The sequence below is a fragment of the Pseudophryne corroboree genome, chromosome 3 (genome assembly GCF_028390025.1).
Source record: "Pseudophryne corroboree isolate aPseCor3 chromosome 3, aPseCor3.hap2, whole genome shotgun sequence".
NCBI lineage: Eukaryota > Metazoa > Chordata > Amphibia > Anura > Myobatrachidae > Pseudophryne > Pseudophryne corroboree.
In genome coordinates this window covers 418592139-418613090 of record NC_086446.1, presented here as the reverse complement: position 1 = coordinate 418613090, position 20952 = coordinate 418592139, and the positions used below count along the sequence as shown (strand labels likewise).

General features: G+C 45.7%; 1 protein-coding gene across 4 annotated transcripts in view; it reads left to right on the top strand.

Annotated features, from left to right (window-relative positions):
- The window catches only part of PLCG1 (phospholipase C gamma 1), a 186967-nt gene that overhangs the window by 148589 nt on the left and 17426 nt on the right, over nt 1–20952 (top strand). For all 4 annotated transcript variants that reach the window (XM_063960251.1, XM_063960252.1, XM_063960250.1 and 1 more), the window contains 6 exons: nt 15527–15695; nt 16302–16424; nt 17395–17496; nt 17686–17873; nt 18507–18707; nt 20680–20799. In XM_063960251.1, coding sequence (XP_063816321.1) covers nt 15527–15695; nt 16302–16424; nt 17395–17496; nt 17686–17873; nt 18507–18707; nt 20680–20799 — 903 coding nt within the window. The remainder of the gene's footprint in view (nt 1–15526; nt 15696–16301; nt 16425–17394; nt 17497–17685; nt 17874–18506; nt 18708–20679; nt 20800–20952) is intronic.

Here is a 20952-nt window from a genome sequence, read left to right as displayed (position 1 = left end):
GGCAGTTCTGGAAGCCATTCACAAGCTGTATTCCCAGCAGGTGATAATCAAGGTACCCCTCCTACAACAAGGAAAGGGGTATTATTCCACGCTGTTTGTGGTACCGAAGCCGGACGGCTCGGTGAGACCAATTTTAAATCTGAAATCCTTGAACACTTACATAAAAAGGTTCAAATTCAAGATGGAATCACTCAGAGCGGTGATAGCGAACCTGGAAGAAGGGGACTATATGGTGTCTCTGGACATCAAAGATGCTTATCTCCACGTCCCAATCTACCCTTCTCACCAAGGGTATCTCAGGTTTGTAGTACAAGACTGTCATTATCAGTTTCAGACGCTGCCGTTTGGGTTGTCCACGGCACCTCGGGTCTTTACCAAGGTAATGGCCGAAATGATGATTCTTCTTCGAAGAAAAGGCGTATTAATTATCCCTTACTTGGACGATCTCCTGATAAGGGGAAGGTCCAGGGAACAGTTAGAAGTCGGAGTAGCACTATCTCAGATAGTGTTACGTCAGCACGGGTGGATCCTAAATATTCCAAAATCGCAGCTGATTCCAACGACACGTCTTCTGTTCCTAGGAATGATTCTGGACACAGTCCAGAAGAAGGTTTTTCTCCCGGAGGAGAAGGCCAAGGAGTTATCCGAGCTAGTCAGGAACCTCTTAAAACCAGCCCAGGTGTCAGTGCATCAGTGCACGAGGGTCCTGGGAAAAATGGTGGCTTCTTACGAAGCAATTCCATTCGGAAGATTCCATGCAAGAACGTTTCAGTGGGATCTACTGGACAAATGGTCCGGTTCGCATCTTCAGATGCAGCAGCGGATAACCCTGTCACCAAAGACAAGGGTGTCTCTCCTGTGGTGGTTGCAGAGTGCTCATCTTCTAGAGGGCCGCAGATTCGGCATTCAGGATTGGATCCTGGTGACCACGGATGCAAGCCTGAGAGGCTGGGGAGCAGTCACACAGGGAAAAAACTTCCAGGGCTTGTGGTCAAGCATGGAAACATCTCTTCATATAAACATTCTGGAACTACGGGCCATTTACAATGCCCTAAGTCAAGCGAAACCCCTGCTTCAGGGTCAGGCGGTATTGATCCAATCGGACAACATCACGTCAGTCGCCCACGTAAACAGACAGGGCGGCACGAGAAGCAGGAGGGCAATGGCAGAGGCTGCAAGGATTCTTCGCTGGGCGGAAAATCATGTGATAGCTCTGTCAGCAGTGTTCATTCCGGGAGTGGACAACTGGGAAGCAGACTTCCTCAGCAGACACGACCTTCACCCGGGAGAGTGGGGACTTCACCCAGAAGTCTTCCACCTGATTGTAAACCGTTGGGAAAAACCAAAGGTGGACATGATGGCGTCACGTCTAAACAAAAAATTAGACAGATATTGCGCCAGGTCAAGGGACCCTCAGGCAATAGCGGTGGACGCTCTGGTGACACCGTGGGTGTACCAGTCAGTGTATGTGTTCCCTCCTCTGCCTCTCATACCAAAAGTACTGAGAATCATACGAAGGAGAGGAGTAAGAACGATACTAGTGGTTCCGGATTGGCCAAGAAGGACTTGGTACCCGGAACTTCAGGAGATGCTCACGGAAGACCCGTGGCCTCTACCTCTAAGAAAGGACCTGCTCCAGCAGGGGCCTTGTCTGTTCCAAGACTTACCGCGGCTGCGTTTGACGGCATGGCGGTTGAACGCCGGATCCTGAAGGAAAAAGGCATTCCAGATGAAGTCATCCCTACCCTGGTCAAAGCCAGGAAGGATGTAACCGCAAAACATTATCACCGCATTTGGCGAAAATATGTTGCGTGGTGTGAGGCCAAGAAGGCCCCTACAGAGGAATTTCAACTGGGTCGTTTCCTCCATTTCCTGCAAACAGGACTGTCTATGGGCCTAAAATTAGGGTCCATTAAGGTTCAAATTTCGGCCCTGTCGATTTTCTTCCAGAAAGAACTGGCTTCAGTACCTGAAGTTCAGACATTTGTAAAAGGGGTACTGCATATACAACCTCCTTTTGTGCCTCCAGTGGCACCTTGGGATCTCAATGTTGTTTTGAGGTTCCTTAAGTCACATTGGTTTGAACCACTCACCACTGTGGACTTAAAATATCTCACATGGAAGGTGACGATGCTGTTAGCCCTGGCTTCAGCCAGGCGTGTGTCAGAATTGGCGGCTTTATCATATAAAAGCCCTTACTTAATTTTTCATTCTGACAGGGCAGAATTGAGGACTCGTCCTCAATTTCTCCCCAAGGTGGTTTCTGCTTTTCACATGAACCAACCTATTGTGGTGCCTGCGGCTACTAGGGACTTGGAGGACTCCAAGTTACTTGACGTTGTCAGGGCCCTGAAAATATATGTTTCCAGGACGGCTGGAGTCAGAAAGTCTGACTCGCTGTTTATCCTGTATGCACCCAACAAGCTGGGTGCTCCTGCTTCTAAGCAGACTATTGCTCGTTGGATTTGTAGTACAATTCAACTTGCACATTCTGTGGCAGGCCTGCCACAGCCTAAATCTGTAAAAGCCCATTCCACAAGGAAAGTGGGCTCATCTTGGGCGGCTGCCCGAGGGGTCTCGGCTTTACAACTTTGCCGAGCAGCTACTTGGTCAGGGGCAAACACGTTTGCTAAATTCTACAAATTTGATACCCTGGCTGAGGAGGACCTGGAGTTCTCTCATTCGGTGCTGCAGAGTCATCCGCACTCTCCCGCCCGTTTGGGAGCTTTGGTATAATCCCCATGGTCCTTACGGAGTCCCAGCATCCACTAGGACGTCAGAGAAAATAAGATTTTACTTACCGATAAATCTATTTCTCATAGTCCGTAGTGGATGCTGGGCGCCCATCCCAAGTGCGGATTGTCTGCAATACTTGTACATAGTTATTGTTAACAAAATCGGGTTATTGTTGTTGTGAGCCATCTTTTCAGAGGCTCCTTCGTTGTTATCATACTGTTAACTGGGTTCAGATCACGAGTTGTACGGTGTGATTGGTGTGGCTGGTATGAGTCTTACCCGGGATTCAATATCCTTCCTTATTATGTACGCTCGTCCGGGCACAGTATCCTAACTGAGGCTTGGAGGAGGGTCATAGGGGGAGGAGCCAGTGCACACCACCTGATCCTAAAGCTTTTATTCTTGTGCCCTGTCTCCTGCGGAGCCGCTATTCCCCATGGTCCTTACGGAGTCCCAGCATCCACTACGGACTATGAGAAATAGATTTATCGGTAAGTAAAATCTTATTTTTTCCTACAATGAAAACAAGCAATCCCAGACCATGATGCTCCCCCCACCTTACTTTACAGGTGGGATGAGGTTTTGATGCTGGTGTGCTTTTATTTATATATTTTTTCCTCTCTGCAAAAACTCTCTTCCAAATAACTCAACTTTTGTTTCATCTGTCCGTAGAATATTTTTCTTTTAGTGAACTTTAGGTGTGTAGCAATGTTTTTAGGACAGATGTGGCTTCTTCAGGACCATTTTTGCACCATGTATTTTACATATTGTACACTCATGAATAAATATTAAACTCCATAGATGGCACATTAGGATTATTTTTAATCTTTTGGAGCATCCCATGAAGAGGGGCAACAATGCTGAACTTTGTATATTTATGGACAATTTGTCTTTACCACGGATGATCAGCAAGGCTTTTAGAGATACTTTTGTAACCCTTTCCAGCTTTAGGCAAAGCTAACCGTTGTTTGAGGCATGATTCTTAACAGGCACTACTTTCTGTAAATAGCCAATTCTAAATTTGTGATTGATTTTTGTATGTAGGGCAGGGCACCTGTAACCAACACCTCCAATCTTGTCTCATTGATTGGAATCCAGGATAGCTAACTCCTGCTAACAATTAGCTTTTCTTTTTTAGAAGTAATTGCCTTAGGGGCTCACACATATTTTTGGCAATCTATACTTTAATGTTAAGGACCCCATACACTACAGCGACATGTCGGAGCCTGATGTCTCATACAATTTCCCTTGAACCGCCTGGCAGCCTCCCGGGTGGCAGGATCGCATAGGATACTTCATATGCGGTCCTTTTGCATACGATGTATCTTAAGCGATCCCAGCCATGCCTGTGGGAACCGACATATCACGAGTGCAGCACTAATGATCTAGGGGAGCCAACCCGATGCTTACGGGAGCGCGCATTGGATTGGATGTAAAACACATCCGATTTGCCACTTTCCATCCAAAGATGCCTCAATATGGATGAGAAAAGTACTGCAATTTGGGTTTTTAAGCAAACTGTGCCTATCAGATCAAATTTTCTGACAAATTTATGCAGAAGTCCAGATAATTGCAGGGTTCACTTACCAATGTATAAAATTACTATAATACTGCAGCCCCCCCATTACCAGATGCTGCAGTATAGACTTCATTCTGAAGTCATTTTTCACTTAACCCCCAACATATTAAATATTACAACAGACATAGTACATATGGAAATAAATCATCAGTGCTTAAAATATGCATTATATAATGCCCCCAACATCTGTAGTACCTCATAGCCTAAAGTATGCAGGCTGCAATAAAGAATTGTACACTACTTTTAGATGGGATGTAGACAACATGCCAGGTGTCTGGATCCTGAGTGCCGGAATACTGACGCCGGAATCCCGAAGATCAAAACACTAACGGGTGAGTATGGGGTGTTCTACCCTCCCTACCTGCAGCCTAACCCTAACCTCCACCCTTAATGACTAAACCTAATCCCCTGCTGCCTAAACCTAACCCATCCTCCCCACAGCCTAATCCTTCCGCCTGATGCCTAAACCTACCCCCTCCCCCGGCCCTAAACCTCAACTTGCAGCCATGCATACGGTTGAGGTGCCTGCTATCTGGATTCTGGTGTCTGTATCCTGACCCATTCAGAATCCCGACGTCAGAACTGTGAATGGGTCAGGATACCAACACTGGAATCCTGACAGCAGGCACCCCGACCGAAAGTATGGCTGCAGGGTTAGGTTTAGGGTTGGGGGGGTTAGGTTTTGGAGTCAGGCTGGAGGGTTAGGTTTAGGCAGCGGGGCATTAGGTGTAGGCATTAAGGGGGGAGGTTAGAGTTAGGCTGCAGTTAGGGGGGCCCGGGTAGAATATCCCATACTCGCTCCTGTCTGTGTTTTGATCTTGTGGATCCCAGCATTGGTATTTCGAGCCCTGGGATCCCATGCGGCGGTGTAACATACTGATTCTCTTTAGATATATAGGGTTTTGTAGGGTAATATATAGCAAGATCAGGGGAATAGTAAGGAATAGATTATGTTCCTGGGGAAAGGTGAAATGAAACTTGCTCATGCTATACAGCCCATCGTAGACTATATTTTCATGTTCCAAATAAGGCAACAAGGGGAGAGTATGTTTTATCCACATATGCACTTGATATGGCAACATCCAGAATTTGCATTATGGGAAAACAAATATTGTTATATAAATATATTTTACTTATACTGTATATCCTTTTAAATATTGTCTCATGTATGCCTTTGAAATTTTATAGAATAAAGCAAAGAAACTGTGAGAACAGATAAATTTATTGCTTGTTCTCCAAAGATATTTTTTAACGGCCTGGACAGGTTTGTTGGAACCCCATAGAAAATATTATTAACAATTGGGTTATAGTTATATTTGAAATGAATTGCTTTTAGAATTGACATCACACATGTCTTCAATCTTTGAATAAGTCATTCAGCCTATTTAAATTGAGGAAAGTTGTCACTCTGGGCCTGATTCAGAGATATATGCAAAGTCGAGGTTTCACGGAACTGAGTGATTATCAGCAGACAGTGCATGTGTTGCGTTCACACTGCGCATGTGTAAAGGTGCCTCTGCGAACCCACAAGCAATGAGGATTCCCTCGCAAAGGGATTGACAGGAAGTGACACTTTGGGGGTGTTAACATGGAGTTAGTGGTTGTAAAAACGCAGGTGTGTCATGGCCATTTTCATCATCAGCTGCGAGCTGTAACATACAAAAACATGGCGCCTGTGTGATTACTGCTGGGACCAGTCTGCGTAGCCTTGAAGTACTTGCGTATAGGCTGTGTATGTGTACGCAGTTGCGCATGAGTTGCGGTAGCTCAAGTGGGTGTGTCTTTTCATTTCTGGGCGGCAGCTTCACTTGCTGATATCAGCAGTTGCATTGCGGAGAAAAACACACTTGCAGCTGCATTGGTGTACTTTTCTGAATCAGGCCCTCTGTTTGGTGTCATTGTGTGCACCACACTGAACATGGACTAGAGGAAGCAAAGGAGAGAGTTGTCTGAAGAGATCAGTAAGAATATGTATAGACAAGCACATTAAAAGTAAAGACTGTAAGACCATGTACAAGCATCTTGATGTTTCTTTGACTACAGTTGCAAATATTAAGAAGTTTTAAAGTCCATGGGAATGTAGCTAACCTCTTTGGAAGTGGTCTCAAGAGGAAAAAAGCAACCCCAGATTAAACAGAAGGATAGTAAGAAAGAAAAAAAAAAAGAGCCAAGGAAAACCTCCAAAGAGATACAAGCTGAACGTCAAGGCATGTCAGTGTCTCTTCTCACCATCAGTCGCTTCTTGAGCAACAGTAGGTTCCATGGAAGAAAGCCCAGGAGGACTCCACTTTTGAAAAAACAACATAAAAATCCAAACTGCTAAAATGCATATTGCCACAATGCTTCTGGGAGAATGTCCTTTGGACAGATGAGTCAAAACCAAACATTTTTTGGCAAGTCACAATAGCTCTATGTTCACAGATGAAAAAATTAAGCTGTAAAATAAAATAACACCATACCTACTGTAAAACATGGAGGAGACTTGGGGCCTAATTCAGACCTGATCATAGCCGTGCAAAATTTTGCACAGCTACGATCAGCCACCCTGACATGTGGGGGACGCCCAGCACAGGGCTAGTCCGCTCCGCATGTCTGGCCCTCCCCCGCCGCACAGGTACAAAAGCATCGCACGGCGGCGATGCTTTTGTACCTGAAGAGTAGCTCCCTACTAGCGCAGCTCCTGCGCACTGGCAGGGAGCTACTCATCGCTCTCCGGGTCGCATCGGCTGCGTGTGACGTCAAGCAGCCACTGTGCCCCGCGCCCGCACGGTCCAGGCATGCCTGCGTTGCCCAGACCACGCCCCTAAAACGGCGGCCCGCCCAGCAAACGCCTCTGCTTGTCAATCAGGCAGAAGCAATCGCTGGGCAGAGATGCCAATCACAGTCGCTGGGCATAGATGCTGACCGCATCTCTGGCATGCGCTGGCGCACTGAGGTGCTGGTGCATGCGCAGTTCAGACCTGATCACCCACACTGTGAAAATGCACAGCAGCGATCAGGTCTGAATTAGGCCCTGGGTTATGTTTTGGGACTAGTTTACGGCATATGACTTGGGGGGAATCTGTGCAGGGCACAATGAAATATGTACAAAAAATCAATACATTCTGCACTCTCGTCTCATCTGATCATATCGGTGGGGTACACCTCATGGGCCGAAGTCCACAATACAATCCAGAGAAGTGTATCGCCCTGAGGCATAGCAAAGGCACTCACCAGGCTTTTCATCATCTCGTATGCATCATATCCATGTGAATGTTAGCGTTTCTGTCTTTTTCAAGATATAAGAACTATGTATCCACTTCAGAACTGCTCACAACAGGATAATGTTCATGTCCCAGCAAGATAGCAATCACCAGTACACCTCACCGGATCCCTGTGTATATATACCACCAGCCAGATTTAAAATATTGTGCCAAAACCGTGGCATGCATTCCACCGCCTGGAATAGACACCAAGGGTGCCTAAATCATGCTGATATCTTTTATAATGTCAGGGAAAGTGCACCTTACTACTGTCCATCATTTGCCCGCGATTGCCCGTATAAGGGCCTCTGCCACCATAGCACCAGAAGATCACTGGTGGTCGCACAAGCTCCATACTGAAGCGCTTCACTTTGTGGAACACATCACACTGTGCCCACATGGCCTATCCCTATGGTAACCGAGCTGGTCGCGCGTGCTACATGCTGGACCGCTCCACATCATCGACCACACCACACACGGCTGTGTCTATGGAAACTAGAGTGCAAGCTGCAGGACATCGCTGCGCTCGGATTCAAAAGTTAGAATGAAAGTGTATTGCTAAACAGAAGAAATGTAATCGTGGCCATCAGTGGAACAAGACAGGGACCCAGTAGGTGACAAATAACTATTCCATGATGGATGCCAAGTACAAAGGGTAAGGGGGACTCACCCCCCAGCCTTAGTAACCAGCTACAATCCTATGGTGAGCTCAAACATAAGTATAAAAAGATATATAAACAACCGATGCAACAAGAGACCTAAAATAGAATTATTTTACAAATATACTGATCCCATCAGATGAACAACGATTATGCTTACCCAATGCAGTGTCACCACACAAGACATGTGGATACTGCTACAAAAACACTGGATCAAAGATCTACAATATTATCACAGCAGTGGTTATATCCAGAGTGGTGGGATCTGTAATGGTATCCGGATGATAGATAGACAGTCAATAGAGAGACACCATATGTTAGACAGACATTAGGTCGACAGGGTTAAAAAGTCGACATGAAAAACGGTAGACAGTACAAAATGTCGACATGGTCAAAAGGTAGAGAGGGTCAAAAGGTCGACATGAAAATGGTCAACAAAAAAAGGCAGACACTGGTTTTTCTTAAATTTTACATGTTTTTGAACTACTGTATCTCATACCTTCTCTATCCATGTCGGCATAGAGTTGGTTATAAACCTTGTGGTGAGCAACCACGAGGGTCTGCCTTTCTACAAATTGGGGGTCACAGATGAGAAAACTAACCACACAAACTACGAAAATGCAAAAAAAAAGTCTACCTTTTTTATGTCTACCATTTTCATGTCGACATTTTGACCATGTTTACCTTTTGACCCTGTAAACCTTTTGTACTGTCTAATTTTTTCATGTCTACCTGTTGACCCTATCCACCTATTGCCTCTGTCGACCTTTTGACTGTTTAACATGTGGTGTATATTTATTGACTGTTTAACTAGACACTGTCTATCTGTTATACCACACCCATCTGTTATATGTGTGTGCAATATGTTAGGTAGGTACATATCTCCTCACTTTATTGATTGATTGATTGATTGATTGAGGGACATGGTTTATACTGTAGCTACCAGTTGTGCCATACTGGAGAATCACATTTCCAGGTGCACTTTGCCTAGGGTGAAACATACCATCAAACACACAACAGTACAGTACAACTAGGAGCATGTTTACTTTTCTGTAGTTAGGGGATATCATGCAGGCTAGTAATAGATAGTTTTGTGGGCTCTGTGGTGTGTCAGTGAGTGGAAACAAGGTACATTGTCTGTAGGACTTTCTAGTCTTGACCCACTGTGTAATAATAAGAATTTACTTACCGATAATTCTATTTCTCATAGTCCGTAGTGGATGCTGGGAACTCCGTAAGGACCATGGGGAATAGCGGCTCCGCAGGAGACTGGGCACAAATAGAAAGCTTTAGTACTACCTGGTGTGCACTGGCTCCTCCCCCTATGACCCTCCTCCAAGCCTCAGTTAGGATACTGTGCCCGGACGAGCGTACACAATAAGGAAGGATTTTGAATCCCGGGTAAGACTCATACCAGCCACACCAATCACACCGTATAACTTGTGATCTGAACCCAGTTAACAGCATGATAACAGAGGAGCCTCTGAAAAGATGGCTCACTACAACAATAACCCGATTTAGTTAACAATAACTATGTACAAGTATTGCAGACAATCCGCACTTGGGATGGGCGCCCAGCATCCACTACGGACTATGAGAAATTATCGGTAAGTAAATTCTTATTTTCTCTGACGTCCTAGTGGATGCTGGGAACTCCGTAAGGACCATGGGGATTATACCAAAGCTCCCAAACGGGCGGGAGAGTGCGGATGACTCTGCAGCACCGAATGAGAGAACTTCAGGTCCTCCTCAGCCAGGGTATCAAATTTGTAGAATTTAGCAAACGTGTTTGCCCCTGACCAAGTAGCTGCTCGGCAAAGTTGTAAAGCCGAGACCCCTCGGGCGGCCGCCCAAGATGAGCCCACTTTCCGTGTGGAATGGGCTTTTACAGATTTTGGCTGTGGCAGGCCTGCCACAGAATGTGCAAGCTGAATTGTACTACAAATCCAACGAGCAATAGTCTGCTTAGAAGCAGGAGCACCCAGCTTGTTGGGTGCATACAGAATAAACAGCGAGTCAGATTTTCTGACTCCAGCCGTCCTGGAAACGTATATTTTCAGGGCCCTGACTACGTCCAGCAACTTGGAGTCCTCCAAGTCCCTAGTAGCCACAGGTACCACAATAGGCTGGTTCAGGTGAAACGCTGAAACCACCTTAGGGAGAAATTGAGGACGAGTCCTCAATTCTGCCCTATCCGTATGAAAAATTAGGTAAGGGCTTTTATAGGATAAAGCCGCCAATTCTGACACGCGCCTGGCTGAAGCCAGGGCCAATAGCATTACCACTTTCCATGTGTGATATTTTAAGTCCACAGTGGTGAGTGGTTCAAACCAATGTGATTTTAGGAACCCCAAAACCACATTGAGATCCCAAGGTGCCACTGGAGGCACAAAAGGAGGCTGTATATGCAGCACCCCTTTGACAAACGTCTGAACTTCAGGAACTGAAGCCAGTTCTTTTTGGAAGAAGATCGACAGGGCCGAAATTTGAACCTTAATGGACCCTAATTTTAGGCCCATAGACAGTCCTGTTTGCAGGAAATGCAGGAAACGACCCAGTTGAAATTCCTCTGTAGGGGCCTTCCTGGCCTCGCACCACGCAACATATTTACGCCAAATACGGTGATAATGCTGCACGGTTACATCCTTCCTGGCTTTGATCAGGGTAGGGATGACTTCATCCGGAATGCCTTTTTCCTTCAGGATCCGGCGTTCAACCGCCATGCCGTCAAACGCAGCCGCGGTAAGTCTTGGAACAGACAGGGTCCCTGCTGGAGCAGGTCCCTTCGTAGAGGTAGAGGCCACGGGTCCTCCGTGAGCATCTCTTGAAGTTCCGGGTACCAAGTCCTTCTTGGCCAATCCGGAGCCACGAGTATAGTCCTTACTCCTCTCCTTCTTATGATTCTCAGTACCTTGGGTATGAGAGGCAGAGGAGGGAACACATACACTGACTGGTACACCCACGGTGTTACCAGAGCGTCCACAGCTATTGCCTGAGGGTCCCGTGACCTGGCGCAATACCTGTCTAGTTTTTTGTTGAGGCGTGACGCCATCATGTCCACCTTTGGTTTTTCCCAACAGTTCACAATCATGTGGAAAACTTCTGGGTGAAGTCCCCACTCTCCCGGGTGGAGGTCGTGCCTGCTGAGGAAGTCTGCTTCCCAGTTGTCCACTCCCGGAATGAACACTGCTGACCGTGCTATCACATGATTTTCTGCCCAGCGAAGAATCCTTGCCACTTCTGTCATTGCCCTCCTGCTTCTTGTGCCGCCCTGTCTGTTTACGTGGGCGACTGCCGTGATGTTGTCCGACTGGATCAGCACCGGCTGACCTTGAAGCAGAGGTCTTGCTAGGCTTAGAGCATTGTAGATGGCCCTTAGCTCCAGGATATTTATGTGAAGTGATGTCTCCAGGCTTGACCACAAGCCCTGGAAATTTCTTCCCTGTGTGACTGCTCCCCAGCCTCTCAGGCTGGCATCCGTGGTCACCAGGACCCAGTCCTGAATGCCGAATCTGCGGCCCTCTAGAAGATGAGCACTCTGCAACCACCACAGAAGAGACACCCTTGTCCTTGGGGACAGGGTTATCCGCTGATGCATCTGAAGATGCGATCCGGACCATTTGTCCAGCAGATCCCACTGGAACGTTCTTGCGTGGAATCTGCCGAATGGAATCGCTTCGTAGGAAGCTACCATCTTTCCCAGGACTCTTGTGCATTGATGCACTGAGACTTGCCCTGGTTTCAGGAGGTTGCTGACTAGGTCGGATAACTCCCTGGCTTTTTCTTCCGGAAGGAACACCTTTTTCTGGACTGTGTCCAGAATCATCCCTAGGAACAGAAGACGTGTTGTCGGAATCAGCTGCGATTTTGGGATATTTAGAATCCAGCCGTGCTGCCGTAGCACTACTTGAGATAGGGCTACTCCGACTACTAACTGTTCTCTGGATCTTGCTCTTATCAGGAGATCGTCCAAGTAAGGGATAATTAAAACGCCTTTTCTTCGAAGAAGAATCATCATTTCGGCCATTACCTTGGTAAAGACCCAAGGTGCCGTGGATAATCCAAACGGCAGCGTCTGAAACTGATAGTGACAGTTTTCTACCACAAACCTGAGGTACCCTTGATGAGAAGGGTAAATGGGGACATGGAGGTAGGCATCTTTGATGTCCAGAGACACCATATAGTCCCCCTCTTCCAGGTTCGCGATCACTGCCCTGAGTGACTCCATCTTGAATTTGAACCTCTGTATGTAAGTGTTCAAAGACTTCAGATTTAAAATTGGTCTCACCGAGCCGTCCGGCTTCGGTACCACAAACAGCGTGGAATAATACCCCTTCCCTTGTTGCAGGAGGGGTACCTTGATTATCACCTGCTGGGAATACAGCTTGTGAACTGCCTCCAATACTGCCTCCCTGTCGGAGGGAGACGTTGGTAAAGCAGACTTCAGGAACCGGTGAGGGGGAGACGTCTCGAACTCCAATTTGTACCCCTGAGATACTACTTGCAGGATCCAGGGGTCCACTTGCGAGTGAGCCCACTGCGCGCTGAAATTCTTGAGACGGGCCCCCACCGTGCCTGAGTCCGCTTGTAAGGCCCCAGCATCATGCTGAGGACTTGGCAGAAGCGGGGGAGGGCTTTTGTTCCTGGGAAGTGGCTGTCTGTTGCAGTCTTTTTCCCCTTCCTCTGCCCCGGGGCAGAAAAGAGGAACCTTTTGCCCGCTTGCCCTTATGGGGACGAAAGGACTGAGCCGGATAAGACGGCGTCTTTTTATGTTGAGAGGCTACCTGGGGTAAAAATGTGGATTTCCCAGCAGTTGCCGTGGCCACCAGGTCCGATAGACCGACCCCAAATAACTCCTCCCCTTTATAAGGCAATATTTCCATATGCCGTTTAGAGTCCGCATCACCTGACCACTGTCGCGTCCATAATCCTCTTCTGGCAGAAATGGACAGCGCACTCACTCTTGAAGCCAGAGTGGAAACATCCCTCTGTGCATCTCGCATATATAGAAAAGCATCTTTTAAATGCTCTATAGTCAACAATATACTGTCCCTATCCAGGGTATCAATATTTTCAGTCAGGGAATCCGACCAAGCTACCCCAGCGCTGCACATCCAGGCTGAGGCGATTGCTGGTCGCAGTATAACACCAGATGTGTGTATATACTTTTTAGGATATTTTCCAGTTTTCTGTCACCTGGTTCCTTGAGGGCGGCCGTATCAGGAGACGGTAACGCCACTTGTTTTGATAAGCGTGTGAGCGCTTTATCCACTCTAGGGGGTGTTTCCCAACGCGCCCTAACCTTTGGCGGGAAAGGGTATAATGCCAATAACTTTTTAGAAATTATCAGTTTTTTATCGGGGGAAACCCACGCTTCATCACACACCTCATTTAATTCGTCTGATTCAGGAAAAACTACAGGTAGTTTTTTCACACCCCACATAATACCCTTTTTAGTGGTACTTGCAGTATCAGATATGTTTAACACCTCTCTCATTGCCGTGATCATGTAACGTGTGGCCCTACTGGAAGTCACGTTTGTCTCCTCACCGTCGACACTGGAGTCAGTATCCGTGTCGACGTCAGTATCCACCACCTGAGGTAACGGCCTTTTTAGAGCCCCTGATGGTTTCTGAGACGCCTGGACAGGGACTAGCTGATTAGTCGGCTGTCTCATGTCATCAACCGTCTTTTGTAAGGAGCTGACACTGTCACGTAAATCCTTCCATAAAGCCATCCACTCAGGTGTCGACTCCTTAGGGGGTGACATCTCTATTATAGGCAATTGCCCCGCCTCCACATCATTTTCCTCCTCATACATGTCGACACAAACGTACCGACACACAGCACACGCACAGGGAATGCTCTGATAGAGGACAGGACCCCACTAGCCCTTTTGGGGAGACAGAGGGAGAGTATGCCAGCACACACCAGAGCGCTATATATAGATATAGGGACAACCTTATATAAGTGTTTCTCCCTTATAGCTGCTGTATTGTTAATAACCCGCCAATTAGTGCCCCCCTCTCTTTTTTACCCTGTTTCTGTAGTGCAGGACTGCAGGGGAGAGTCAGGGAGACGTCCTTCCAGCGGAGCTGTGAGGGAAAATGGCGCCTGTGTGCTGAGGAGATAGGCTCCGCCCCCTTCTCGGCGGCCTTTCTCCCGCTTTTTGTGAAAATCTGGCAGGGGTTAAAATTCATCCATATAGCCCAGGAGCTATATGTGATGTATTTTTAGCCAGCCAAGGTGTTTCTATTGCTGCTCAGGGCGCCCCCCCCCTAGCGCCCTGCACCCTCAGTGACCGGAGTGTGAAGTGTGCTGAGAAGCAATGGCGCACAGCTGCAGTGCTGTGCGCTACCTTGTGGAAGACAGGATGTCTTCTGCCGCCGATTTGCCGGACTCTTCTTGCTTCTGGCTCTGTAAGGGGGCCGGCGGCGCGGCTCTGGGACCGAGCTCCAAGGCTGGGCCTGTGATCGGTCCCTCTGGAGCTAATGGTGTCCAGTAGCCAAGAAGCCCAATCCACTCTGCACGCAGGTGAGTTCGCTTCTTCTCCCCTTAGTCCCTCGATGCAGTGAGCCTGTTGCCAGCAGGTCTCACTGAAAATAAAAAAACCTAAACTAAAACTTTCACTAAGAAGCTCAGGAGAGCCCCTAGTGTGCACCCTTCTCGTTCGGGCACAAAAATCTAACTGAGGCTTGGAGGAGGGTCATAGGGGGAGGAGCCAGTGCACACCAGGTAGTACTAAAGCTTTCTATTTGTGCCCAGTCTCCTGCGGAGCCGCTATTCCCCATGGTCCTTACGGAGTTCCCAGCATCCACTAGGACGTCAGAGAAATAAAGCTTCCAGCTTCTTACTGCATTATCCTCCAGTATCTGACTGCATACATTGCTAACTGTCAGACCATATGAAAACATGTCATACTGTATGGGATATGAACATTGCTAGGGCTTAAGGTGCATACACACGGTGCAATATAACCTTGCTATTTTGTCTATATAGTCAAAATCGCAAGGAAAGTTAGTGCAAATCGCACCATTTGTACACAGCTTGCGATACCGATGCGCAGTCCCGTGGGGTCGGTATCGCTGGAAAAAATAGATTGTGCAGGAAATTCAATTTTTACTATCTAGTACAAAGTATAATCAAAATCGGCCATAGCCAATATCGAAAGCACACATAGACAATATTGTAAACTCAGAGTCGCACATAAGTCAGTATAGCACCATGTGTATGCACCTTGAGAGCCACAGAAAAGCTGCATACCTGCTGTAACACCGTTATCACTGTACTCTTGTCTGTTCTTAAATTAGATACCCGGTCATCTTATCTATTGAAGACCATTGCAGCATAGCTCAGCAGAGAAATATGGCCCAGTACTTCAAGAAAGTATTTGGGGACATGCTTTTGATCAAACCAGTGGATGTCAGCGCTGATGGCCTCCCATCTCCAAACCAGCTTAAACGCAAAATTCTCATAAAGGTGAGCGTTCTCCTCAATCCTTATTCTGCCAACACAAAGTGCTTGCTTTCCTCTGCTAGAATGTTTTCAGCATTTTTGGTGTTTGTCATAAGCATGATGGAAATTGCACAGATGCTTTGAGATTGTTTGTCTTGTGACATACTTAATTTCTTCCATTAATTACTCTTAGGGCATTTCTCTTGCTGGCAGCCAGTAGATGGTGCCCAACGGGGCTATTCAATTGTTGCTTCGTTCGGGCGCGGTCGGTTACTGGCACAGGCATTTCAGCTCGCACCCCCCTGGGGGTGGCTAACGGAAACTAGCGAAAAGTGATCTGTTTGATTGCTCAAATGGGATCTTTCACGTTGCGCCCATTAGTTTGGTCAGGTTCAGCCACTTTATGCAGCTAAACACGACCTCTGTGGGCGTGATAAAAAGAAGCAATTGAATATCCGCCCCCTTGCTGCTTCTGTTCATTTTTGTATGTTGTTCTCAACATTGTGTGTTTACTGGTGAATGCTGTTTACGTATTGCCATTTTGTAAAACCTCAATAAAACAATGTCTCAAAAAAACGGGAGCGATAAACCATTAAATATTACCCTTAATGTCTCCTCTTCACTCTGTAGCACAAGAAGCTAGCAGAAGGCAGCACCTATGAGGAGATTCCAACTTCCACTGTTTATTCGGAGAATGATATCAGCAATTCAATCAAAAATGGAATATTGTACCTGCAGGATCCCATTAATCACGTAAGCTGTAAAGTCTCAGGTTGTAGGGTTTGTGTAAACTTGGTGGGTTTTTAGTAGTGTTTGGACATTTAGGGCCTGATTCAGAGGGCTATGCAATGCCAATGTCTGATGTAGCGGAACATTTTTTGGGTGGTTTTTTTGCTACTGCGCTTGAATCTAAATTGCATCACTCATGCTTCCCGATTTGTGTCCTTGCAGAGTCGCAGTTCACACTTCAGGCGCATGCAGGGAGAAGTGTAGTGAAAATGCAGTGGGCATTCCTGGGCAGTGATAGGGAGGTGCGCGGAGCTGGTCTTAAGGACACGAAATGGGAGTGGTGCGGACGTGTCGGTGTAAAGGTGCGTACACACTAGGCGATATTGTGAACATTATTGCTCATTTTAACCCTCCTGAGCGGTATTGTTTACATTATCTTCCAGTGTGTATGGTGCAAGAGATGAACGATGCACGGGTCTGTGCATTGTTATCGTACCCTTGTGTTGCCTGTGCATGCAGCTCAATTTGGACTATCGTTCAAAGCTGCATGCACGGCCCGTCCGCAGAATAACGCCAATGTACGATATCGCATAGTGTGTATGCACTACATCGGCGGCTCGGGCCGGGAAGGGAAACACTATGCGATATCGCTCCTGGAGCGAATCACATATTCTGTATGCCCATTTAGTGGTTACGTACTACGACAATCTGTACAGAGTGAACGGACGCGGACAGTGGGTGTTTCAGTCATGGCACATTAGACGCACGGATGTACACAAGGGAGGGGCTTTGTAGTGACATTTGCAGACAGGCAACCTCCAATAGATGTAGCTGCGGGTGCTCATGCATCCACCTCTGACTCAGGAACTAAGTGGAAGTTTTATGATAAAACAAAGTAATAGAATTAATTGAAGTTAGCACATTTGTGCTTTGTACCACAGCTCTTTTAGAATGTGAATGTCTTACTCATTATCATTTTGTTTATTTGCATCAGGAATGGTATCCTCATTACTTCGTACTTACCAGCAGCAAGATCTACTATTCGGAGGAGACCACTGATGGACAAACAAACGATGATGAAGAGGAGCAAAAAGAGGTGCGTTCCTTACTGGGGTTTACCAGTGGTAACATCGTCCACACCATTGTTGGATGTTTCCTTATTTATACAATATATACACTATATCACAGTTGTCCATTTTGCTGTTAATTATTAAAGTGTGCATCTGTCTACTCCTAAATTCCTCATTTATGTTTATATAGATGGTATTTTGACTTCACATTTCAGGCCAGTAATAGCTCTGAGTTACACTCTGCTGAGAAATGGTTCCATGGGAAACTTGGTGCCGGCAGGGATGGACGACACATTGCAGAACGCCTCCTAACTGATTACTGCATTGAGACTGGCGCCCCAGATGGTTCCTTCCTAGTGCGGGAAAGTGAGACCTTTGTCGGGGATTACACGCTTTCCTTCTGGTAAGTTTGTTTCATTTATACGAACTTGTTAAATTATTATTATTAAAACTCTTTATATGGCGCCACAAGGATTCCGTAGCGCCTAACAAAGTTCATAAACAAATGAGCAAAACAAGAAAGCAGCAGCTTACAGTACAAGACAATGTAGAACAGGTATATGGTATATAAACATTTCTGCATCAGTCAGTATGACACTAAAAGAAGCATCATGGTGGCAGAAACCGAAGATTAGGTGCCCTTGTAGGGAGTATGGAGTAGAAGATAGTCTAAGTAAGAAAAGGATAAGCACATGAGGGAAGAGGGCCCTTTACATTCTAAAGGGGAGAGGCAGACGGGTGACAGATGGGGAAGACATTGAGCTTGGAACAGAGGGTAAATAATCTATTTTATTGACCACCATGGTAACAGAAGGATCAGTACTAATGGAACCTTTCCCTGGTTTAACATACACACTGTAACTTCCTTAACTTTTAATGTGGGCTGATACCAACAATTGTCTTATTGATCATTTTAAAGCAGTCTAACATTAACATCAGTAGAATTTATACATCTATAAATGCATCACTGAGAGGACTTTGAAGGAAGTGGTCAGACTTCTGACTATGTGATCTTATGTTCCTTTTTGTCATCTAGGAGGAATGGAAAAGTGCAGCACTGTCGGATACACTCTAGACAGGAGGCTGGTAGCCCCAAGTTCTTCCTTACAGATAACCTGGTGTTTGAGAGTCTGTATTCCCTTATAACTCACTACCAGCAGATGCCTTTACGGTGTAATGAGTTTGAAATGAGGCTGACTGAGCCTGTTCCACAAACCAACGCTCATGAGAGCAAAGAGTGAGTTGTGTGAAGTATAGTAGGAGCAATTCTACATATGTGCAAGCTAAAACAGATACATAAGGGAGAATCCATTGTTTTCCCCCACCATTGCCACCAGATGGCGCCTGACAGAGCAGTTCAGTTGTTGCTCCGTTCATGTGCGAATAGCTGCGTGGAGACACTTTTCAGCTTGCCGCCTCCTGGGCGCTAAAATGTGCAAAAAGTGTCCCGTTTGCTTGCCCAAATGACAATTTTTGCATTGGAGGTGTGACTTTAGTCATGTTTAGTCATGCAAAGTAGCTAAACCCGGTGCTTTTGGGCGTATCAAAAGTAATATGTGTCCTATTAGAGCAGCAGTTGAATTGCACTGACATGTGCCCATTACTTTGGCACCCAAAAAAACTATTGAATTGCCCCCATAGAGTATTACACCTTTGTTGCATAGTCTAATTGCCAACCACATGGCACAGACACCTGCAATTGCCTTAATAGGTTTTTAAAATGAACACCTAATCTGTGTTTTCTATTTTTATTTATTATTATTTGTAATTATGATGTGCTGGCACATTGCTTGTATTCTGAGCACACTGCTACGTACACCAGTGGGCAGTGTAGTTATAAGTTAGTATCGCTGGTAGTATCTAGTTAGTCAATGGAGTTTTATATAAAAACAGAAAAACGTAAAGACGCAGTGAGAAATCCCCTCCTTTTGTGAAGTCTGACAATCTTGTGCCATTGTATCCTTTTTATAAAGGACACACTTGGGTTAGCACAATGTGGCGGCATTGACTGTGAGGGTAGCAATTCACTGAACCTTACTGATTGGCAAACTGGCGCGTTTTATGGAGTGTTCCATCTTGTGGGATGGGAAAGTATACTGAGCTTTAAGGGAGAGGGTTTTGTTGTGTTTTTTTTTTTTTTTTTTTTTTAATGCATAAGGCAGTGGTTCCCAAACTGTGTGCCGTGGCACCCTGGGGTGCCGCGGGACAGTTGCAGGGGTGCCTCAGGTTGGTGCTCCAGGACCAATTCAAACCATTTATTGTCAATGTAACAGGCAAAACTAGTGCTTGTGGCTGCCAATCATAAAATATGTGAACAAACAGAAGTGAATCTTGTCCCTTGCCACAGAACTGAACCTAAGGATGACATCTAAATATAATTTACGTAATTTAATATTTCTTTCTAAATTTCTCAATAAGAAACGTTTGGCCTAGGGGTGCCGTGAAAAAAAAATCTGTTACTCTAGTGCGCTGGGATTCAAAAAAGTTTGGGAACCACTGGCATAAGGCATAAAAATGTATTGGGTCTTTTCAGATTATACGGGAGATTTATCAAAGCTTGGAGAGAGAGAAAGTATCAACTAATCTGTTCCTAACTAATTTTTCAAACACAGCCTATAAAATCACAGTTAGGAGCTAATTGGTTAGAACGTTATCTCTATCCACTTTATTTCTCCCCCTATGTGACTAGACTAAGCTTTTTTTTTTTTCTTATATATAGGCAACAGAATTATATTGAATCCTACGGAATCAATGTGTTTCTTGCAACTCACAAATGTGTGTAAAGGTTATCTTGCATAAAGCTTAGATTGCAATATAATCTAATTATCTGAGTGCAAATAATTTACAAATGTAATTGTATACTTTCAGCTCGAAGATGTTCCAAGCAATAAACTTCAATATACAATCAAGACTCTTCAGGGCTCATAAAAAAATGTTTCCCCAGTGTAATGGGATCTGCTCACTGTGTAATATGATCTTATCACATATATATTTGTAAATGTGCAGAAGTTTCTGGAACCTGTCGGAACACTGTTAAATGTTATTGGTAGTTCTATTATTTACTGTATTTAGAATTTTGGGCTTAGTCGTAATTTTATGTTAGAGGAACTAATTGATAATATACAGTGAATCCAAAGACCATTTTTCAGTGGTCAGCCTATTGAACCTAGTTCTGTAGCTAATTGTACATCTCTTGTTGGATCTTGCAGATGGTACCATGCCAGTCTCACCCGGACACAAGCCGAGCATATGCTGATGAGAGTACCGCGAGATGGAGCTTTCCTGGTACGCAAGAGAAGTGAGCCCAACTCCTATGCAATATCATTCAGGTGAGACCTATAATACTCTTTAGTCATTAATATTCTATTGCTGCAGGCAGCTTCCAAAATTTCAAACAACAGCTGCAATTTTATTTTACTTGAAATGCTCTGCTTGTATTCTTGCCATCTTGCCTTACGTATCCTCTTTCATATATTTTCGGT